This window comes from Dunckerocampus dactyliophorus, chromosome 17 (assembly GCF_027744805.1).
Source record: "Dunckerocampus dactyliophorus isolate RoL2022-P2 chromosome 17, RoL_Ddac_1.1, whole genome shotgun sequence".
Lineage (NCBI taxonomy): Eukaryota > Metazoa > Chordata > Actinopteri > Syngnathiformes > Syngnathidae > Dunckerocampus > Dunckerocampus dactyliophorus.
The window spans coordinates 8,327,255-8,339,568 of NC_072835.1; the positions used below are offsets into that span (position 1 = coordinate 8,327,255).

Below are 12,314 nucleotides of genomic sequence, written 5' to 3' on the forward strand. Positions count from 1 at the left end.
CGATACCGATCATCCATGAGTGAAATTGTCCGATACCGATCACATAGATTAGGTGTAAATTTTTAAATGTACTATTGGCTATATCAGGGGTCACCAACGTTTTTATCTTGTGAGAGGTACTTTTACAAAATGAAAATGGCCAAGAGCTACTCTTTTTTGTAAACTTTATTTTCATCCAAACAATCCAAACAAAGCGAATATGCTTGTTTTACCAGAACATTAACAAAATGCTGGTATCCACAACTCATATTTTGTATTTCAGAATGCATTTCTTTGTAGTGTTCTCACATTATGGTGACCCACGGGCTATATGATATGAAAGAGGAACCATAAAATTTAGAAAAAACATATTTAACTTACTTTTTCAAAATCACTGGTAAAACTTAGAGGACCAGGCACCTTCTTTAAGGAGAATTTGGATGCAAGAGAAGCTTGATGGCGCTCCAGCAGGACCCCAAGTAGTCGGCAAACCCGGTGTCCTCCACTGCCGCCGACAGCCGGCCATCCATCCAGTCTGATGAATCCAACCATTTTTCGGGCTAGACCTAGACCTAGACACGGACACATGTCCCGCATTTTGGCTAGCCGCTGCCCGAACAATGATCACATGGTGAGCCACGAAAACTCACCACACCCTGCCAAGTGTCCGTCCCCCAAAACCCAACTAAAGCTTTTTAGCGCCACCCAGGCGAGATTTTTGGCGTGGCATGTTTTTTGCAGGGTGAAAAACTTCTATCACTCTCACAACGACAGGTAGTCCCACACGGCAGACATGTTTGTTTTGGCTTTGTGAAGGGAAAGTGGGCGGGAGGCGGTCGCTACAGGCTGGATGCTGCAATGGGGGCGGAGCTGATCAGCGAGGGTGTTCGGTGTTAAAAAGCAAGTATCGGCATAAGCTGATACCGCGCCTTTTCACGGAAATCGGCCGATACTCATGTGTGGCCTATCGATCGGAGCACCCCTACTTATTATAGATTTGAAGCCATAATAAACCATAATGTGTTGCTTTCCCCACTAGCCTGTCCTGATCCTCTGTTCAATGAGCTGGTGAAGAGTCGAGCTTCGAAAACCATCAAGACTCTGACGGAGATCAATATCGCTTTCTTGCCCTATGAGTCTCAGGTAAACAAACATATGTACTGTAGAGGTTATAGTTTGGTCATTTAGTTCATCTCTCCAACTGCCGTCATCCATATGACACATTCTCTGACCTGCATGGATGCAAAAAAAAATGTAAATATAAGTTATATGTAGTATTGTGGTCACTAGGTGTCAATAATGACACAAAACATTGATGAGACATGACGTTACATCACATGACCTTAAAGCAGGGCTGGGCAAACTGTGTCTGGCCCACCGGGCTTTTCCAAAATCCTTTTTTTAAACCTTTAACATGGAAACTGTAGCTGGCAACATGACTTGCAGTGCCATTGTGGGACGCTTGAGTTGCCAAAATAGTCAGATGCAATCTGTAGCTTGTAGAAAAAAGCCATCCAAACAACACAACACGTCAACACACACAGCGCACAAAGTAACCCACCTACTGCACCATGTGGTCAAACCCATATCTATGCACAATACACATGCCAAAAAAACACCCATATATTCCCGTCGCAAGGCATGCTGGGTAGCTTATGGTAGTCTTTCTCCCAACACTTTGCCGTGTTTGTTGCATTTTTGCTGGATTGCAAAATATGTTGCAGTTGTCAGAGAAGTAAACAAGGAGGAGTTAACATACTCTTGATATCCAATGTTTTATTGTTCACAGTTCATATTGTTGTTAAAGCTGGACTACCCAGCATGCCTTGCGGACATTTGGAAATCACTGTTACGCGTTATGTTTGAGGCTTAGTTTTTGATTTATGTGATGCCTTAACTTGCTGTGGATGTGTTGTATTGTCGTTTTGTTGCACCCTGAGCTGCCACCCATATCTAGACGGCCCTCCGCCAAATTTTTTAACCCAATGTGGCCCGTGATTTCAAATGTTTGCCCACCCCTGCCTTAAAGGAAAACTGCACTTTTTTTGGAATTTTGCCCATCGTCCACAATCCTTATGTGAGACAAGAACACACGTCTTCCTCTTTTTTGTGCCTTCTAAAGATATAAAAACATATAAAAAGAGACTGCGCGGCAGTGCGCGTAATGGGACACACCTATGCCGCTGACAAAGACTGCTATTAAAACACCTCCAAAAACCTCCAACAAGGTTTTATGGTTTTATATACATGCTGTAACCATGTAGTAACAGGTACATGATACATGTAATACTTGCAGTATTTTGCTGTATTTTGGTCCTTTTAAGCATTACTGTAACTTTCGGCCTGGACGCATTGATTTCACATAGCAACATAGAAACGAATGCCTACACCTAGCATTAACTGACACGCGCTGACACGCTACGAGCGAGTGTGTGGTGAAGCTAGTCGCTAGCCAGCTAGTAGCGTGTCAAGGAGTCAGTACACCAGTAACGTAGTTTGATCGGCATAACAATGTTAATAATAATAATACACATACAATACATGCAATAATATAAATGGAGCGTTGTTGGCGCTTTTTGGAGTTTTTAGTAGAAAGCTTTTTATATCTTTAGAAGGCACAGAAAAGACAAATGTGTTCATGTCTCACATAAGGATTGTGGATGATGGGCAAAATTCCCCCCAAAAAGTGCAGTTTTCCTTTAACACTCAATGCATGTAGTCAGCCATGGCATGTCCGACATGAAAGAAAGAAGAGACCAAAGAAGAGAAGTTCTCCTTCAATTCTGTTTGGAAGTGGTAAATTTTTGGCTTGTTATTTTGTCTTTCTTCCCCACTCTGTTTGAAACCCTTTCTTAAGGCTAGAATAAATACATTGGAGGATAACTAGTTAGCCCGCTAGCATGCCACATTCCACAGCTGTGGCCGTGTCACGCTATCACAGTTTTTCAAAATTACTGTATATTAGTAAATCATGCTGTTTCGTGTTTATATAAAATACAAATATAAGGCATTCAAAAAGGTATTCAAAGACGCTGTGGTACTATGTAGTATTTTACAATGGTCACTAGGTGTCAGTAATTTTACTGTAATGTACAGTGAGACACACATGCACTGGACTTGATTGCTTTAATTGCAGGTTTTAATTATTTCACAACAGGCACAATAATGCCTAATAAAACCAGGGCCTGCAGTTACGGCCATAACCCAGGCCAAGTTAAACTCAACTCTGAACCTCTGAGGTTACCTCCTATCCACCCCTCACTCAGTTCCTTAGCACCAAAACACATTTGCACCAACGCTTATTGTTTTACTTTTTGCCTTAAATGTCTTATTATGCCTACTATATTGTACAATAAGAGTGTAAAGGTGACTATAGGGGTGTTATTTCATGTCTAGAGGGCTCTAATAATGTTAAAAAACGTATTTAGAAGGTTTTCTATGCTCTAACTATGAAATGTTCTATATATATGTATATCAGCAATCCTTCTTCGTGAAAATTCACTTATCACAGTCGGGTCTGGAACCAATTAATCGCGATAAACAAGGGATTACTGGAGTGAAGACAACTACCCGTTATTATTGATATCGCAGTGTAGCCAGAGTCTCATAGTGTCCATATGTGTATGTAATCATTACATGTAAATGTTTTATAAGTGCTATTAAACACCAACACATAAGAACACATAGGACATACAATATCAGTTAGGGGGATGCCCTGTCGACTGCTGTGTTGTTGTACATTGCAGCAAAAACTTGTGAAACACATAAACAGCAATTTCGTGATTGCAGTAACTGCACACATAATAACAAACATGACAGTGTCAACCAAAACTGGGTGTTATTCTCTTTGTAACTGCAAGTCCTGGTGCACCGTATTCTTATTACTGAAACATGGCTTCTGCTGTTTATCGTGGATTTTAGAAGCGAAAGGGTCACTTCTGTTTATGTCGAAATGTGCTGTAGCTTCGTTAGCATCATTACCACTGAGCATCATTCCTCCTGTTGTTTCACATTATTGTTCTTATGTTCTCCGTCCCCATTTGGATGATTCATGTCCATTTCTCCTTCATCTCCTTCTCTCCATCCTTTATTCTCACTATCTGCCGACCCACAATGCTTTGCTCCCTCCTGTCTACTATTATTAATTCAGAGTCAGTGATTTTCGGCCTCAGGCAAACGCTGCCTCATGAGGCCCGCCTACATGCTGATGCACGTCCCCCTATTGGATGAGCTCAAATCCACACAGCAGGCGTTGACCAATTGTAGCTCTAACACATGCAGAGTCCCTTCTGCAATTCAGGAGCCTGGTCATGTGATGCGGGCAGCTGGGGTGGGAGGCGGCAGGGATAGTGATTGACGATGGGAAGGAGAGAGGGAAGAAAAAGACAAATGAGGAAATGAGCCAAGGACGTTTAGCGACAAGGAAAGGGGGAGGAATAAGGACATAAAGTAGACAGTGGACATGAGAGGGGAAAAAAGCAACAGTGGTATGGATGAAGGAAGACCAAAGACAACAGAAGAGGGCCCAAAGATACCGTACTGATGAAAATAAAAGATACAAAATATATTTTTGGGGTTTAGAGATTTATATAAGACAAAATGCACTGAATGCACTCTCTTTTTGTTTGTGCTCTGGTGTGTGGCCTTGACGCTCTTTGCAATTATATTTTAGAAGCTTGTCGGGAAATAGGAGCTGGTAGAAAACATGGAGTATAAAAATATAAAAATGTCTCGATACAACTTTTTCACTTTCGATACGATACCGATATTGCAGCCTTGAATATCGGCTGATCCCGATATTGATCCGATATCAACACGAATCATACATTATTATATTATGTATTTTGTAGTGTGGAATGTTAGAAAAGGACTTATTTTGTGGAATGTTAGAAAAGGCTTGATCAAGTGATATTACTCAAATAGAGAACAACAGTGAGCGTTAGCAGGACTGAGAAAAAGTCACCCATTTACTTCTTTGTGCATGCGGTGTATAGTTTTATCCACAATGTAGGGACAGCTAGGTATAATATAGCAAGGCTGGAGGTGATCAATGAAGCAGTTAAACCGAACATTACTCATTACTGATGGGCTCACTTCATATGCTTCATATTTGCATTGAGGTTGGTTGTATTAATCTTCCCCATTTCTGTGCCACCACGGGAAACTTATGCTTGACAAGTTTTGCACTCGGCTGCAACGTCTTTTTACTGTCAGGCGGCTGACGTCACTCCTGCTTTTGCTACTTTGTTAGCACGCTAGCAAACACTGTTGTTGTGATCACACGGGCTCTATCCGGGCACTTCTGGATAGACGTGCCAGGGCGGCGTCTGGAATCGACTGCTTGTATCAGAGTGCCAATATCAGAGATTTGAGATGCAGGCCGATATAATCCGATCTTGTTTTTTTTGCAAGATATCAATATCGGACCAGGACATCCCCATATAAAAATAACCAAACAGCTGCCAAGCAGGGAAAAATTATGGTAATGGTTTTGTTTATTTTGAACATGCTTTACAAAGTTAGCTTAAACAGTTACATAGATGTTACATCTTTACACAGTTCAACATGTCTGAAAAGGAGTCAGAAAGAAGCAGAGCTTATTTAATAGAACCCCTGCTCCTCTACTTACTATTAGTTTGTTCACTTCCTGTGTTTAACTTGTTCCAGGTTAACCATTTTATAATAGTAAAAGGAAAGGATTAAAAATTGTGATAGCAAAGTAAGGTCTTTCTTTACAGCTCTCACAATGTTTCTGTCATCACCTGCCACCTCCTTGATCTACCTGTTCCACTTCTGTAACATTGGACTTAAAAGGTTAAGTGAAGTGTTTGTGTGTCTGTGTACAGGTGTACTCTCTGGACAATCCTGATGCCTTCCACAGTTTCTACAGCCCTCATAAGACCCAGCTGAAGAACCCTGTGATGGAGAGGCTTGCTGAGCAACTGGCCACGCTGTGTGCCACACTGAAGGAGTACCCGGCTGTCAGATATAGAGGGTGAGCACAAGGGGGTGCCATTAAAGACCAATGCAGGCACAACCTAAGACCATAAGGCAGAACCTGATTAAGTTTCGTTTGTCGTTTTGGTCGACAAACTCATCAAGTCCTGGTCTACTGTGTTCTTACTACTCAAAGATGCCACTTAAGTTTCAAGTTGAAGCAGACTCAAACAAACACAGCTATGAACTCACAGCAAAGCCAAGAAAGTGACATATTCCCAACAATAACACAATAATAACTTTCACTAATAGTGTGTTCTGATGACTATGATATAACACACACACACAAAATGTCAGTAAGTAACACTGGCAGCTCTGTGCACACGCAAAATATAATACCAGTGAGCAGCAGATAGCTGCTTGTTTAGCCCTGGCATGAAACCTCATACTATTATTCTAAGATTTGTAGAATAGATCGAGCAAAAAAATATGGATTTACTTACTGAAACTGACAGGCTAACTGCAAGATTGGATAGAAAGACGAGTGAGAGCGATCCACGTTCATGAATACTTTCCGGCAACCAGATTCAAACAAACATAGCCATGAACATCTTCTTGGCTAAACATCACGTCCTGCTGCGGTGGAGGAGAGTCTCCAGCAGGAGTGACAAAAAGTGTAAAAAAAAAAAAAGAAAAAAAAAGAGGTAAATATTGCAACGTTCGAGCAAACATGAAACACAGGAAATATGCCTTTCAGTGTTATTTTTCAAGGTGAAATAACAAGATTAACATGTGTTTTGATGTCATGAGCACATTAAACACCGATATGCACCATGTGTGCCCTGCGAGCAAGGGATATGGTTCAGCTTATTTGTGACCCAAAACAGGATGAGTGACAATGAATGTTTTTTAATCTGGACTACAGTTACCTAATTTAAGTTAACTACCGAAAAATCCTGTCACCGGAATATAAGGCGCACCCACCATATTTATTGAGAATTTTTTTTTGTACAGACATAATACAGAAGCTGTACTAATTCTACACTTGATCAAATACAAATACAATCTGCTCCAGAAAGCCAAAAATGTTAACACCAAAAAATTTTTGTGTTTAAAATGATAGTTTTACATGCAGTAAACAATTTCAAATTCATATACAGGTTGCTTTTACCTTCACTGAAGACGTGATTCTTGATGTGACTGTTCCCAAGTACTGTACATGATGTGGCAGCAAGACACAACACAGACACCACCTTCCTGTTTTGCCATGAGTTATTTCTTGAATTCAATAGTGTTTCTCAACTCGATAACCCAAAATGGAGCCAAAGAAAGTTTCCAGTAGGAACATTTTGATAAAGAAGGTGATAAATACTATTGAACTGAATTGAATTCAAGAAGTAACATGACAAAACAGGAAGATGGTGTCCGTGGTGTGTCTCGCTGCCACATTGTGTCTTTCGTGAACACTCATCATCTCAAGAATCATGTATTCAGTGAAGGTTAAAAAAATAATTTTAAAAAGTACAGTATTTTCTGGACTATAAGTCACACTTTTTTCATGGCTTGGCTGGTCCTGCAACTTGTACTCCAGAGCGACTTATGTAGTTTTTTCCACACTGACAGCAGCGAGAGGGCGCTCTAGGCTTGTGTGCCAGTATCCGCTATTCCTATCACTCCCCACTCAAAATTTACAACGTAAACATCAGGTTATAAAGACAACTGAGAAAGACGGAGCACAAATGCTTTGCCGGTTGTTTAGGCTATAGTTATCTGAATAACTGTTACTATGTTACGATAACATACCATCTATTTACGTTAAGTTAACAGATGCCTATTTAGCCTGTTGTTCTCCATTTTATTGTTATTACTATAACTTCAAGGTGAAATGTCTGCTCTTGGTCGCTGATTTTATAAAATACATTTCCCCCCAAAAATGCGACTTATAGTCCAGTGCGACTTATATGTGTTTTTTTCTTCTTCATTGTGCATTTTTGGCTGATGCGACTTATACTATACGGAGCCACTTCTAGTCCGGAAAATACGGTAACCTTAAATGTTCATTTTACCCATCATTTATATGCATTTAGAATTGTTTTATGTATGTAAAACTATAAAATGAGTGATTTGCGTTAACATTTTTAACAGTCAACCGGCGATGACATCAATAACCGGCTAATGTAGCGGACATTCGGTTCCGATTGCCATTTTGTTAGCAACTAGCTTCTTTGTTAGAAGATGTAATAAAAATACATCAAGAACACAATTGGACTCTCACAGTGTATTCATAACATGTCAAGACGTGCACCATAGTGTATGGTAACTGGAAAATGTACACAAACCGAGGCAAAATTTTGGAAATTTTCACTGCAAAACATGCTAACCAGGCAGACGCTGTCCGGGGTTCCACTGTACTTAACTGTGATGCTACTACAGTAAGGCTCGGTTCCCCAAACAGTGCAATTTACCTAAAAGCCTCTGTGCTACAAAATCCGATATACAAATCAGTGTGCTTTCATGGCAAGATGTCTGAGTTAAAAGTAGTGAATATACTGTAGATGTATGTGCAAATCTTACGGTTAGCACAAATATCACATGGCCATGTACCCACTGAAGTAGGTGATACAGGGTCGTTATGGAAACATCAAGTGTACCATCAACATGTTTTTTTTTAATGAATGGCATTCAGTAGAATAACACTTTAGTTTTTGCGGCCATCTTTCATGAGGTACACTGAAAGATGTAAAACTTTTTCTATGTATGCTAAAAGTGTATTTCTCAAATATTGTTGACAAATCAGTCTAAATCTGTGTTAGTGAACACATCTTCTTTGCAGAGGTAATCCAATCACCTCAGAGGTGTGGTATATCAAGATGCTCATTAGACAGCATGATTATCACACAGATTATTACGCCTTAGGCTGGCCACAATACAAGGCCACTCCAAAAAGTTTGACTGTATTGATCAGCAGAAGCATTCTACAGTATATCATCAGTTCATAACACTGAATGTTATATCCATGTCTTAGGGAGTACAAAGACAATGCCACCTTGGCTCAGCTGGTTCAGGACAAACTGGACGCCTACAAGGCTGATGATCCCACCATGGGAGAGGTGAGCACGTCTTGTTTCACCTCTGTTGTCAATGATTTTCTCCAATAATGTCATTTTCAGAACTTTTTTGACAGTATTGCTGTTTGTTTGCATCCATGTGCAGGGTCCAGATAAGGCCCGCTCACAGTTGATCATCTTGGACAGAGCCTTTGACCCCGTCTCACCTGTCCTGCATGAGCTCACCTTCCAGGCGATGGGCTATGACCTGCTGCCCATTGAAAACGACGTTTACAAGTACAATAAAATAGATAACTCATAAAGTACCGTTATGCAGTGGTGTCCAAAGTCCGGCCTGGCAACTGGCATTTTGCTCCAAGAATAAAATGAATGAGGGCCATCATGAAAACTATAATTAGAAAAGTTTTCAATGTTACAACAAAAAAGTTGTAATTAGATCAGAAGCTAATACAAATAACACAAAGCTGAGATGTAGGCTTTTTTTTGTTATTGAACTTTTTTTGTGACTGTGGAACCTGCTTTGTTGGTCCCGCTTAGGTTGACAACCAACTCAAGTTCTGCTCCACCGTGTTCTTATTACTAAAGAGTCAGGCCCCACTGATATTAATTTTTTTGGCGCCGATTTCGATATTGGGGAATAACAAAATCCTGACAACTGATATATATGACTAAAGTTTAAAGTTTAAAATTGACATTTGTCAATAACAAACAAATGTACTGTATTGCTCCTTACACTTGTCCTAATGATATAAATTGAAGGGAGATTTGGCTATTTTCAAATACTTTTTAGAATTACTTGTGTGGAACAAGCAGCATATGAACTTGAAGATAAAATAAATCAAAAGTATGATGTGCAAAATGGCAGTAAACCCCTGGGAAATTAAATAATCATGCAAAAGCTGTATGAATTAAGACATTTACCTCCACATGCCCTCTCAGTTCTTATATTTGCCAATGTCGCAGAGGTAGGGTATAGTGCAAAATGTACAACTTTTTTTTGTAAATATCTACATCATTCATCGTTCAAATACTAGATAGGACAGCTCTAATCTGAGGGGACGGTGCAAGATCCAAGTATTTATTCTGTTAGGTTGAGGCACACCCCTACCAAGACTGGTTTCACGCAAGAGGTGCAAAACGACAGTCATTAAGATACAGTGGAGTGAGGGCTGCCAACGACAGTCGTTTGGGTCAAAGGAGGGAGCTTCTCTCTAAACCACCATAAAATAAATACATGAATACAAAATCCACAAATTTACTGTCAAAATTGACATAACACATTTTTTTTGCATTATTTCCAAAAACAAAAAACAATATGGTGGGCCGAATCTGGCACCTGGTCCTTGAGCTTGACACCTGGGCTCTAATGGTCATAATCGGCTGATTAAATTGGCCGGCCAATCATCATCATTTTCTTGGAAATCAATGACATTGTTTCTAAGAAAAATACCATATTACCTGCATTTTATTAATGCTAATAATATAATGCTAATAAGTGCTAACATTGGCTAAAATTTGATTAACAATAATGTATGAAACTTGTAATTCGAAGGAGGTATTTTGATTTATTAAATGAAAAATGGGTCGACATGTGTCATAGTATTGTTAACTTAATCATTATTCCTAAGCAAAGTGAAACGACAACCCGTTCAGTGCAATATAAACTTCAATATAAAAGCATGGCTGTAGTAACATGGATTCTACCACAGCAACTACCAAAATGCACACATTTCATATTTTTTTTTTAGATTGTTAGCCAGTGGAAGAAACATTTGTGCTTGACGAAAGCCTTAGTGTCATTGTAGTCACCACATACAACAAATAAGTATAAAATATCCTATGAAAACACAAGAATCTAAATAAAAATATGCACAAATGAACGAAGATGCTTAAGATTTTCTAATAAATAAGTGATTATAAATAAAATAAATAATATAAAATAAATATATAAAATATAAATACAGCATAAAAATAGATGATACATCTTTTATAGCCCATTCTCTTTATGTCTATGGACAAAGTCATGTAAATGTGCAAGCAAAGCAATTACTAGCTTCAACTTGGATTTTGGTTATGTCGACAACCGCTAATGTCAGCCATTTCAACATACATGGTTCCACTGGACCAAAGTGGCCCCCAGCATTCTTCCATGTTTCTGAATGTGGCCCTTAATGGAAAAAGTGTGAATGCCCCTGACCTTAATGTGACATTTGTATCAAAAGTTGTCAATTGTGTTTTGGCTTAAGGTACGACACCAGTGGCATGGGTGACTCTCGTGAGAAGGAGGTTTTGCTGCATGAAGACGACGATCTGTGGGTGAGCCTGAGACACAAACACATCGCCGAGGTGTCCCAGTGAGTACTCTTCCTAATGATCCCTACATCTTCTCCTTCATCTTTAATACTGTACCTAACGATATGACATTGTGCTGTTTATTGACGTAAAGGGAAGTGACACGTCAGCTGAAGGAATTTTCCTCAAGCAAGAGAATGAACACCGGAGAGAAGGTGACATGAAACACTCACACTTGTTTGGAACAAAAATTGATGCAGTTTGCTTAGTGTTCACGCTGGTATTTTTGTCATGAGACCAAAGGCTGAGAAGTAAAGAACATATCGGGCGTCTTTTGTGACGACATGTGACTTAACTTTCATTTCAAACTAAAATGCTGTCTGCTGGGTTGAGTATGTGGTTTGTTTGTATATTATGTTACATTTGTGACACGTGCGGTCCAGCCAGCTCTGCATCCTGCCTGGGCTTGAGGATCCTCGCTAACTGAGTTGAGCAGAACTAGCCAACGAGCTAAAAGCCCAAGGTGTCAACTTGTTGTCCAGTGTGGCTCTTAAGGTGTCAGGGAGTGAGGTTTACCAATGTACTTTCCCACAGCCGCACCAGCTGGCATCCGTTGCATATTTACCAGATTACATTTCACGAAAAGCTTCGAAAATATACTTAAAGAGCACTGTTGTCACATACACACAGAGGGAGAGAGCTGAGCAGCACTTCCAACACATTTTCTCTTACCTATTTGTTGTTTCTGCACGTTTTTTGCTGTCATTTAAACACTGGTCTGTGCCTGTGGCTCGTCTAGCGTTCACAGTTGCACTCAAGTGAACCGAATCTCAGGAAATGGTGTACCAAGACCAGTCTCTCCGGTGGTCTTGGTCCACTTGTTTGGTGCACACTAGGGTTCAGATGACTGTGATCACACTTGACCAAACTGTATGAGTCGAGCGCCAGAATTAGTTTTAACCGAACCAAAGTGTGAACGCACCCTCACATAACATGAGTTCATCCCCCTAATGCATTTTACGGACAAACGTCTTGGGG

General features: G+C 40.0%; 1 protein-coding gene across 3 annotated transcripts in view; it reads left to right on the forward strand.

The window, feature by feature from the left end:
* The window catches only part of LOC129169914 (syntaxin-binding protein 1), a 54,907-nt gene that overhangs the window by 18,029 nt on the left and 24,564 nt on the right, over window positions 1–12,314 (forward strand). For all 3 annotated transcript variants that reach the window (XM_054756880.1, XM_054756881.1, XM_054756882.1), the window contains 6 exons: window positions 1,019–1,122; window positions 5,826–5,974; window positions 8,942–9,026; window positions 9,130–9,260; window positions 11,231–11,338; window positions 11,431–11,491. In XM_054756880.1, coding sequence (XP_054612855.1) covers window positions 1,019–1,122; window positions 5,826–5,974; window positions 8,942–9,026; window positions 9,130–9,260; window positions 11,231–11,338; window positions 11,431–11,491 — 638 coding nt within the window. The remainder of the gene's footprint in view (window positions 1–1,018; window positions 1,123–5,825; window positions 5,975–8,941; window positions 9,027–9,129; window positions 9,261–11,230; window positions 11,339–11,430; window positions 11,492–12,314) is intronic.